Raw genomic sequence first — 10,112 nt, 5'->3', positions numbered from 1 at the left:
CAACTGGCAGCCAGCGAGCAGTGCCGCCCCTCAGGATCAATGTTGTCCTTATTAGCCACCTGGGTGAGGGGACAGAGTGTTGGCACCAAACTGGGAGGCACAGCTAGTGCTGGGGAGGACAGATCTGCTGTTCAGAGAGGTGGGGGCAGGCTGCGGAAAGGACATGGATCTTGTGAAAGCAAATGCCACGTCCTACCCCTGGGCTGGGATGAGCCCACCTGCCAGCGCAAAGCAAGGGTGACCAGATGGAGAGCAGCTTTGCAGGAGGGGACTTGGGGGGTCCCAATAAGCCAAGACATTTGGGGCTGGAATACACGATGTACAGGGAGATGTGGAGGGAGCGGCATTTGTCTGGCCTGGAGAGGCAGAGGCAAAGCGGAGGTCTCACTGCTGCCTGCAGGTCCCAGGTGGGATGGTGCAGAGAAGACAGTCAGGCTTATCTCAGAGGAGCACACTGAGAGGCAACGGGCAACATGAGCCATTCCGAGCACATGATAGGAAAAAACTTTTTATTTTATTATGAGGGAGGCCAAGCACTGGAAGTGGAGAGAAATCCTGGAGCCCTTTCAGATATTCAAGTCTCAGCTGAACAAAGCCCTGAGCAACCTGATGTTGGTGGCCCTGCTTTGAGCAGGGGTTGGACTGGAGCCTTCCACAGGTCCCTTCCAACCTGGATGGGACTTGCTGGTTTCCAAACCCACCCTGGGCAGCCATTGGAAAAGGGAACATGTTTTCCCTGTGTCTCTGCACAGTACTCACCAGCCCGCAGTCTGAGATAATCCTTACTTTCATTGCTATTTTATCACTACAGACCACACTCAAAGTCAGGTGAATCTTACAAACACATCTTCCATAAAGCATGCCATGCTAGCCCAAGATAGACAACTTGTTTTCAAAAAGGTTGATCAGGCAATTGTTTTTCCTCCCTGTCACCAACAGCAAGAAATCAGAAACATACAAAACCACTTTTTTTAGATGCTTGCTGGCAATTTCTTTGCATTCAATGATTAGACTTCCCAAGCAAACGTGTCTTTTTATGATACAGTTGGTGAAACCTAAATAATCCTCAAGGAGGCAAATTAAGGACCATCTTCCTCACTTTTAACTTGGGTGTTAGCCTTCCTAGCGTTCATCCGAATACAGCACTATTTCTCTGATACCGTTCCATAAATCCGGCAAGAGCCTTATGCATTTACTAGAGAAAAGCATCCTCAGCGACCTGTAACAGTACCACTGGTCTAGTCCCCAGAATCAGGTCCGTGACCCCTTGTTCTGCCTGGGTTCCTCACGAATTTCCTGGGAAAGGTGCTTTTCCCCCCCCCCCCCCCTCCCCTGGATTGTGGGTGTCAGTGAACCTGCAAGGGACACACAAGCCTCCCGGGACCGCCCCTATCCGTGGCACCATGCCACCAGAGCACCCCAGCCCTGAGCAGGCGGGACTGACATCCACCCCTTGCTCATTTTCTTCCCCTCAAGTCCTCCAGCAGAGTTCTGTGCCAGCACGCTTTTACATACCGACGGCCGCCACCCCACGTCACGGCAGCAGCAGCCGTTGCCCTAAAACCCGCGGGACAGTAAGGCCTCTTCCTCCCTTGGCTCTCCTGCCCCAAAGCTGCTGCTCCAGGAGCCCCTCGGCAGCTTCATCTCGCCCAGAGGCGATGGTCACCTCTGCCCAGCTGGGCTGCTCTGCCTGCACCCCCCGCCCCCGGCTCAGCCTTGCTTTCCCCAGGGATAGATAGTTTTGGTGGTTTCCATGGAAGTTGCCCAGAACCTCAATTCAAAACCAGACGAGGAGCACAGCAGAGAGCGGCGCTGGGAACGCCATCTCCTGGCCTCCTCTGAACCCGGCCCCGCTGCCAACGGAGAGGCAACCCGCACCCGAGCTGACCCCGCTCTGCTCAGGGCCAGCAGCCGAGGTCCGGGGCCTGCGAGGCGCGGGTGGAGCGGGTCCCCGCCATGCTCAGTGCAGTCCCGTGCATTCACACCCCCGTGCAAATATCCTGCCTGAACCTGGCAGCTGATGGGTCGGGCACTCCGCATCGCTACTGCGGACCCTCTGGGGAGCATCCCTCGGCCCGAGCCCACCCGTGTCCCAGGGCGACCCCCTTCCTGCCAGAGCAGCGCTTGCAATTCAGCCCTAACTTCAGCACCGTTGCTCAGAGCGCTTCTCCGAACGAGAGGCCAGGCTCCGTCCTGCCACTGCCATTTTAACACGGGGGTCTCTGGCATTTGCACCCCTGTTGAGAGGGGAGCTGCTCCGCAAAGGGGACGTTCAGCTCAGATGCAGCATGGCAGCGAAACCCAGAGCAGACACCACTCTGCCACTGGGAGCCATCGTGTCTGCTTGCCTCCAAACAAACAGCCTTGTGTACAAGAGGAAAATAGCATATGGGGAGATGCCTTGGCAAGGCTGCAGGTTGGTGATCAGCTCCTTGGAGCTGCCCTGCCACTGGCCTGAAAGAACAACTCCATCAGCTACAGTAGCAAGCAGACCTTCTGCTTCCCCCAGTGCCAAATTCATCACAGGCTTGAATGCAGACACTCCAGGCTTTTTCCTGCTTTAATTATTTAAAAATCCTAACTCTGGTTGTTCATTTTCAGGGGCTATTACTGCATTCAACTATTTTAAGAGAGCGGGTGGGGGAGAAACAAAAGAAAAAATCTGAAGCCTTTCCCTCATTCTACTGGTGAAGTTTAATTCACTCTAATTATTTCATATTACTTAGACCATAATAGTTTCATAATTTCTAGTATATTAAGCACTTAATACATTGTGTCATTTGAAGTCGCATATGAAATTCAGCAAAGTACATTTTAATGAGAGCTAAGTAGTGTGAAAATATTAACACAACATAATAGTTCATTTTTGCACCGGCGTTGGTAGCAGCACTGCCACGCACGGTGTGCCCAGGCAGGTGAGCGTGGCGGAGGCCGGAGCAGCTTGGGGGCTGGAGAGCTGTGGGGAGAGTGGCAGTGGTTGCGGCACGAGGGAAGCGGCAGCTGCAAAGGCGTCACACAGCAGAGCCCGGCTGTGGATCCTGGCCAGGGCTGGGTCAGGAGCGAGAGCCCCTCTGAGGCGCAGCAGTACCAGCGGCCAGGGATGGACACCCAGGCCAAGCTGCTCCATGGTTCCTCCACAGGGTCACCCTGTGCCACCTCCAGCCCACGAGGTGCCAGTGATGACCCAGCCAGAGAACTCACAAAAGAAGAGGCTCAGCTGCTCCCCTGCAAGCCTCGAAGAGTCCCAACTATTTAATTCCCTCAAGCAATGCCCTCTCAGCTTGCAGAGCTCAACTCTCACATTTTTATTCACCTCTTTGCTATCATCTCCCTGATCTATACATCCTTTCCATGTCCCAGCAAGATGATTCCCCCTTCCTGTAGGCTTACCTGTGTGAGAGCTGCCACCAGCAATCCCAGCCACACTGATCCCACACAGAGTCACGTATAGTAGACACCTTCTGCAGCTCACACAGCGCAAAAGGATGCCTGTCCTCAAACAAGCCACGAGAAGTTGTGCCCGATGGTCTGAGTAACAAGGAGAGCCCAAAGAAAACAGCTGCATTTCCACCCCAAGGTCTTTATAAGCCTCAGCCCAACCAACCATGTCCACCTGCCCCAGCTCTGGCTCCGATGGTCTTCCTCACCCACAGGTGATGGGGATGCTGATGCTGCTGCTCCCGGGGTCAGGCACCCACAGCCCTGTCCCTGCCGAGGGAAAAAGTCACGATGAACTCGCCTAACAAAACCCACGGGGTTTGCTTGGAGCCTTACAGGGGGATTTAGGCTGGGAGGCACTTCTGGAGACCCCCGCCCTGGCCCCAGCTCGGAGCAGGGCTGCCTGGGTGGCAAGCAGAGCCGCTGGCCAACACGGACACCGCTGCGCCGGCAGGATGCGGCCCTGCAAGAGACCCCGGGGGGGGAAAGCTCCCGGTCCCCATTGCAAAGCAGCCCCGCTGGGCGCCGCCGGATCGGGCCCGCTAACCGTGCCCCGGGGGTATGCGGGGCCGCAGCATCGCGCATCGCTGCCCGCGGCCGGGGGGGCTGCACTACCGGCTGCGCCCACGCGGTGGCAGCCCAGGCCGCGGAACCGCTGCGGCTCCGCTAACGAGAGTCCCAGAAACTAATTACCACAGATCCGCGCTGCGGAGCTCCGGGCACGCTTCACACGGCAGCCACCCCGCGGGCCGCGCTGGGATGGGCACCGCGCAACCCCTCTCCCTGCACCGGTCCCGGGATGCTCCCGGTACCCGCCGCTCCGGCTCGCAGCGCTGCGCATCCCTCCTGCCCGGGCCCGGGCCCCGCAGCAAGGTGCATCCCCCCGCCCCCGGCAGCTCCCGGTGCGACGTGCGCCCCCCGCAGAGCACCAGGACCCCGGTGCAACCCCGGTCCTAGCCCCGCAGGGTTAATCCTGGGCTGAAAACAGGTTATTTAGGGCTAATAGGTGCGCGAGCACCTCCACACCCGCTCTCAGAGCTCATTAATGTAATACTTTCATGTGTGAAACGAGCATATAAATGGGCATTAATGAGCTGCCGGCTGCGGCGCGGGGGAGGAGGAACGGGAACGGGGAGGTTCGAGGGGGAGCGGGCAGCCCTCCCCCCCCAACCCCGGCTAAGGCACCCGGTGTCGGGCAGCGCAGAGCCCCGGGGCGACCGCCGAGGCCGTGCGAGCCCCTCCCGCGGCGTGCCCGGGGGGAGACCCCCGCCCCCCGGGACAGCCCCACGCACGAGGCGGCTTCTTAAAGTCGGTTTTTATTAAAGAACCAAAATCACGTACAGAGGGGTCTGTCCCCAGAGCGGGCGAGCGTTGTTCTGCCTCCGGAGTCGCGGACCGCCCGTTAAAGTGCTGTTACATCCATAAATTTACAAGGGGGGGGGGGAGGGGGGGGGGAGGGAGGGAGGGAGGAGGGGGGCCCGGGGGAGGGGATAAATATACATCATAAATAAATAAAAATCCAACAAATACTGTACCAAGAGAATCACAGTACATTTATATCCATTGCACATAGCCACTTTTGTTTCCAGTCTGGACAAAGGTTGAAGAAGCGGACACACAGGGAGGGAGGGGGAGAGGCGGAGCGGGGGGGCGCGGGGGGGGCCCGGCTCCCCCCCCCTCCCGGCCGGCCCGGGGCCGCTCCCCGCCGTATTGCCAGTCCGAGGAAAGCCGGGCTGCGAGTCCTCTATGTACAAGTGTCTCCTCGTGGAAATGGCTTGTGTGGGCTCTGCCCGCATGGCTTCGGGGGAAGGGGGGTCCGGGGGGGCTCACTGGGGCAGCAGCGGCGGTTTGAAGGAGCAGTTCCCCGTGCAGTGCCGCGGGGTCAGCATTTTGCAGGAGAAGTGATGCAGCGCGTCGTGGGCCTCTGCAAAGCGACGGGGCCGTCACGCCCCGGCTCCCCCGGACCCCCCCACGCAGGGGGGACGGACGGGTGTGTTGGCCCCCCCTTAGACGTCTTGTGCCCCCCCTCCCCCCCATACCTTTCAACTTCTGCTGGATGGCATAGCGCGCTTTCCTCTCCTGGTCCAGCTCGTTGCACAGCGTATCTGGGATGGGGGCAGAGCATCACAGCGCGCCGGGGGGACACCAGAGCGCGGCCGCCCCGTCGGGGATGCACCGGGCCCAGGGGCATCGCGCTCGTCCGCAGCGCGGGTGGGGAGGGGAGGAACAAGGGGGTGCGATAACGCGCGAAGCCGGGTATGGCTTCCCAGGTCATTTTACGCCTCGGTTTTTAATTTAGCCCGGGGTGGAAATTGCTGCAAGAGGGAAGGTTCGTTCGCTGCCGCGTAGCGATGCCTCGCAGCCGTTTGCGGGGCGGCTCGAAATCCCGGGACGAAGCGGTGTGGTTATCGATTAAAAAAAAAAAAAAAGGAGAAAAAAAAAAGGGGGGGGGGAAGGGGAAAAAAGAGGGGGGAAAGGGGGGGAATAGGAGATAAAAATTTAAAAGTAGTAATTGCTGGATGGCCTCGGCCAGCCTTACCTCGGACGATCTGCAGCTGCTGCACCATCTCCTCCCGGTACGCCAGCTCCCGCTTCATCTGGTCCTGGAAGTTATCTGCGGGGGCAGGGGGGGTCAGCACGGCTCCCAGCCGCGGCAGGGCGGGGGGGGGGGGGGGGATCGCCCGTACCTTTCAGGCTCTGGAAGTCCCTCTCCAGCTTTTTCCTCAGCTCCATTTGTTCCAGGACCAATTTTTGCAACTCATCTATTTAAAAATACATGGCGGGGTTGAGGGGAGCCCGCACTTTTCCATATGGAGGCGGCTTAGCGCGGCGCTAATCGCATTACGTTACATTAATCACAGGAGTTAATCACTCCTGCAGAAAACACAAATACCTCGAGCCGCGGGGAGAGGTAGGGGGGTCCCCCCAGGCCCCCACCTCCCGACCTGCCCCCGGCTCACCTCGGGCCAAATTCTCGATGTCCTTTTCCACCAGCTGCGTCCCGGCCACCTCCATGGCGAGGTCCTCCCCTGCGGGGGGCACAGCACCGTCAGCCCCGGCCCGGGGGGGGGGAGGGGGCCCGGCGGGGGGGCCCGGCGGAGGGCCCGGAGCCCAGCGCGGCCGGCGCTTACCTCTGTCGGTATTTACAGGGCTGGGATGCGAGACATTCCTTTGGTCCTGATAGGATTTTCTGGTCTCTAAATCCTCTGCCGCGGAGTGATTGTCTTCTTTATCTTGCTCTTAAAGTTAATAAACCGATTTTCAACCATAAGCAATGAAAGTATGGTCCTGATATATCCTTAATTACATAATTACGGACAAAGCCCTCGTTAAAACCTTCTTAGCGGACATCCTAATCGCTTTGCTATTGGAAAGTAGCTTGCTGGCAGGCGCTTGGCCCCGCCGCGCCGTGTGCGCCCCGCCGGCCCAGCCCCGCCGCACCGGCCGCCCCCGCCGGCGGCACCTCCGGCCCCGGGGCGGCCCGGCCCCGGCCCCCCGCCCGAATCCGTTTGCGTTCGCTTTTCTCCCGAAAGCCCCCAAACGAAAGCGGCGGCCCAGGGCCCCCCCCGGAGCTGAGCAGCCGGCGGGGGCGACACCCGGGGCCGCGCTCTCGCTGCGCACCCCCGGCCGCCCCCCCGGCCCGCTTTACCCTTCGCCTCGGGGGTGCAGAGGTACGGGGCTCCCACGGAGGCGGCGGTCTTCAGCGGCTGCAGGTGCTCCCCCCTGTCCGGTGCGTACACCTACAAAAGAGCGAGTCAGGGCGGCGGCGGGGGCCCCGCCGGGCCCCCCGAGGGCAGAGCTCGCCCCCCGCCCCCGGCCCCACACCTCGTAGCCGCCCCTGCTGCTGCTCCGCTCGGGGCTGCCGTCGGGCGGCTGCCCGCCCTCCTGCGCCGCCGGCTCGCCCGCCTTCTCCTCGGGCCCGTCGGCCCCGGCGGGCGGCGGCTCCTCGGTACCGGCCAGCAGCCGCGGCGGCGGCGGCTCGCGTCCCTCGGGGGGGGCGGCGGTGGCGGCGGCGGCGGCGTCCTCCTCCTCGTCCTCCGGGAAGCGGTTGGACTCCACGTCCACCTCGGGCTCCTCGGCCGTGTCGCCCCCCGGGGAGAGCGAGCGGTAGCTGGAGCTGCCCTCGCTGAGGAAGTCCGGGGAGAGGTAGCCGGGGCCGCGGGGGGCCGCGCCGCCGTACGCCTCGCGGGTGCCGTAGAGCTTGGCGATGCTCTCGGCGTCCTTGACCACCGGGCGGAAGGCGGAGAGGTAGCTGCCCTTCCTGGGCAGGGGCAGCGGGGGGAGCAGCGCCTCGTCCCCGGAGCGCTCCTCCTCGCCCGCCGCCCGCGACAAGGCGCTGGGGCAGCGCTCGCCCTCCGCCCCGGCACCCTCCTGGGGGGTCGCGCTGCTCCGCCCGCTGCCCGACGGCTCCGAGCCCTCCAGCTCGCCGTGCCGGCCCGACAAGCCCGGCGGCTCGGCCGCCGCCGCCGCCGCGGCCGCCGCGGCCGCCACCACCACGGCCGTGGCCGCCGCCTTGGCCTGGCTTTGCGCCGGGTAGGGCGGCACGGGCAGGCTGCCGGCGGCCGGCCAGAAGACGGGGAAGGAGGGGTAGACACCGGCGTCCTTGGCGGCCCCGGGCTGGTGGGGCGGCTGGGCCGGCTGGTGCGGGTGAGGGTGCGGGGGTCCCCAGAACATGCCGGGCGGCAGCGCGCCGCCCTTGCCCGCCTCGCCGCCTCCCGCGCCGCCCAGCGCGTCCTCCTGCTTCTTGGGGCAGAGTCCGAAGGCGGCGGCGGGGAAGCCGTAGGGGTGCGGGAAGAGCGGCGGCGGCAGCTTCTGCAGCATGCCGAAGCCCTTGCTGGGCACCGGGATCACCGGGTAGCTGCGCACCGCGCCCGCCCCGCCGTGCGCGCCCGCCGCCCCGCCGTGCGCCGCCGGCAGCCCCAGCGCCCGCTCGCCCGCCGGCTCCTGCCCGCTGCAGCGCAGGCTCTTGTGCGCCGGGGCCAGCTCGGGGCCGGCGGGCGGCGGCGGGTGCAGAGCGGCCTTGGCGGCCGGGGAGCCGCCACCGGGCCCGCCGGCTGCCGCCCCTTGCAGGGAGAAGGTCCGCTTGCGGGTGCCGCCGTTGAACATGGCCTTGACATCCTCCCAGGCGTGCGACAGCTCCTCCGTGGCCGTCTTGTCGCTGAGCTTGAGGTGGCGGCGCCAGGAGTTGAAGTTGGCGGCGTCGGGCTGGGTGTACTTGGAGTCCGGGGTGCGGTGGGAGTGGAAGATGAACTTGTTGGGGGAGAAGTACATGCTGCAGTAGCTGCACTTGATGCACTTAGCGCGGGAGCTGTTGTAGCGGGCCGGGATGAAGCTGCCCCGGGAGCCCCAGGCGCACTCGTGCACCACGTCGAAGGCGAAGTTCTCGGGCAGCTTGGGCGGCTTGTGCTCGCCCAGGAAGGACTTGCAGAGCCGCTCCGCCTCCCGCTTGGTGATCATGCCGCAGCGGCGGGAGGAGATGGGCATGGCCCCGGCCCGCCGCAGGATCTCCAGCTGCACCGGCGTGCACTGCACGCAGGTGATGCCCAGGGCCACCCGCCGGTTGTGGATCTCATTGTAGCTGTAGTTCTTGAGCAGCGTGTTGGAGATCTGCGCCAGGCACAGCCGCTCCTGCCCGTCGATGACCAGGGACACGATGGGCACGCCGTACAGAGAGGTCTCACCCACTTGGTTGGGCTTGAGGGTATTGGAGCCCTGGTACGGCTGCAGCTCTTGCTTTGAATTTGGGGAGGAGCTTGCATCTCTCCCATTTCCCATCTGACTGGCGATCGCCTCCATTCCCCCCCAAAACGCCCCTGCAAAACAAAATCGGGGAAAGGCGCGGGTTAGGAGCGCTCCCGGGGCCCCGCCGCCGCCGCCCGGCCCGCCGCTCCCGGAGCCCCGCTCCGCGGCCCAGCTGCTCCCCGCTCCCCTCCGCTCCGCGCCGCCGGCCCCGGCCCGGAGCTCCCCGCTGGCCGCCGCAGGCCCCCCCCGCCGCGGACAGGCCGGCCGGAGAGGGCTGGCGGAACCGCAGCGCATCCCCCCGCGCCGTGCCCGCCGGTGCCCAGCCCCGGTACCCAGCCCCGCCGCAGCCGCCGCCGGGCGCAGACCCGCGGCTAGGCGGCTCGGGGAGCCCAGCGGCAGCGGCCGCCCGGGGCAAGGGCGTCCCGGGGGGGGGCACGGACAACACGGACAACAACCCCCCTCCGGACCCAGCCCCGGTCCCCGGGAGGTGTCGCGTCCCTTCTCTTTGTGCCGGCTCGCCGAGCCGTGCCGGGCCGCCGGTTGCGGCGAGCCCCGGGCGGGCTCCAACGAAACGCGCCGGAGGATGCGAGCGGCGCGTCCCGGGGCGGCGGGGCCGGGGGGGCCGAGCCCCGGGCCGGGCCGGCCGGGCCGAAACTTGCCGCTCGGTGCCCGCGGGCGGGCGGAGCGGGGCGGCGGGCGCGGCTGCCCGGGAGCCCCTTTGTCGTGTCTCCGGCAGGCGATTAGGAGCGGGCGGATTAGGGGCCGGGGCGGGCAGGACCCGCAGCACGTAGCAGCAGAAGGGCAGCAGCGAGCCAGGCAAATTGGCTTAGCGGGGAGGGCTCCCGGGGGTAAGCCGCTTCCGTGGGAATTACACAAAATAACGGGGAGCGCCCACCGAAAACGCGCCCCAACCCCCCCCATCCCCCCATCCC

General features: G+C 64.2%; 1 protein-coding gene across 1 annotated transcript; it reads right to left on the bottom strand.

Annotated features, from left to right (window-relative positions):
- Positions 1-4,927: 4,927 nt before the first annotated feature.
- SKOR1 (SKI family transcriptional corepressor 1) lies at positions 4,928-9,896 on the bottom strand. The gene is made up of 8 exons (XM_056346539.1): positions 7,264-9,896; positions 7,088-7,178; positions 6,570-6,677; positions 6,399-6,467; positions 6,126-6,200; positions 5,978-6,052; positions 5,478-5,543; positions 4,928-5,362 (listed from the first exon to the last, which is right to left on the bottom strand). Exons 1-8 carry the CDS (start codon positions 9,472-9,474, stop codon positions 5,265-5,267), a joined length of 2,793 nt encoding a protein of 930 aa, XP_056202514.1. The 5' UTR covers positions 9,475-9,896; the 3' UTR covers positions 4,928-5,264.
- Positions 9,897-10,112: the final 216 nt, after the last annotated feature.

Source organism: Falco biarmicus, chromosome 7 (assembly GCF_023638135.1).
Source record: "Falco biarmicus isolate bFalBia1 chromosome 7, bFalBia1.pri, whole genome shotgun sequence".
In the NCBI taxonomy this organism is placed as follows: domain Eukaryota; kingdom Metazoa; phylum Chordata; class Aves; order Falconiformes; family Falconidae; genus Falco; species Falco biarmicus.
Note: the sequence above shows the minus strand (reverse complement) of the source record. Positions and strands in the feature narration are given on the sequence as shown.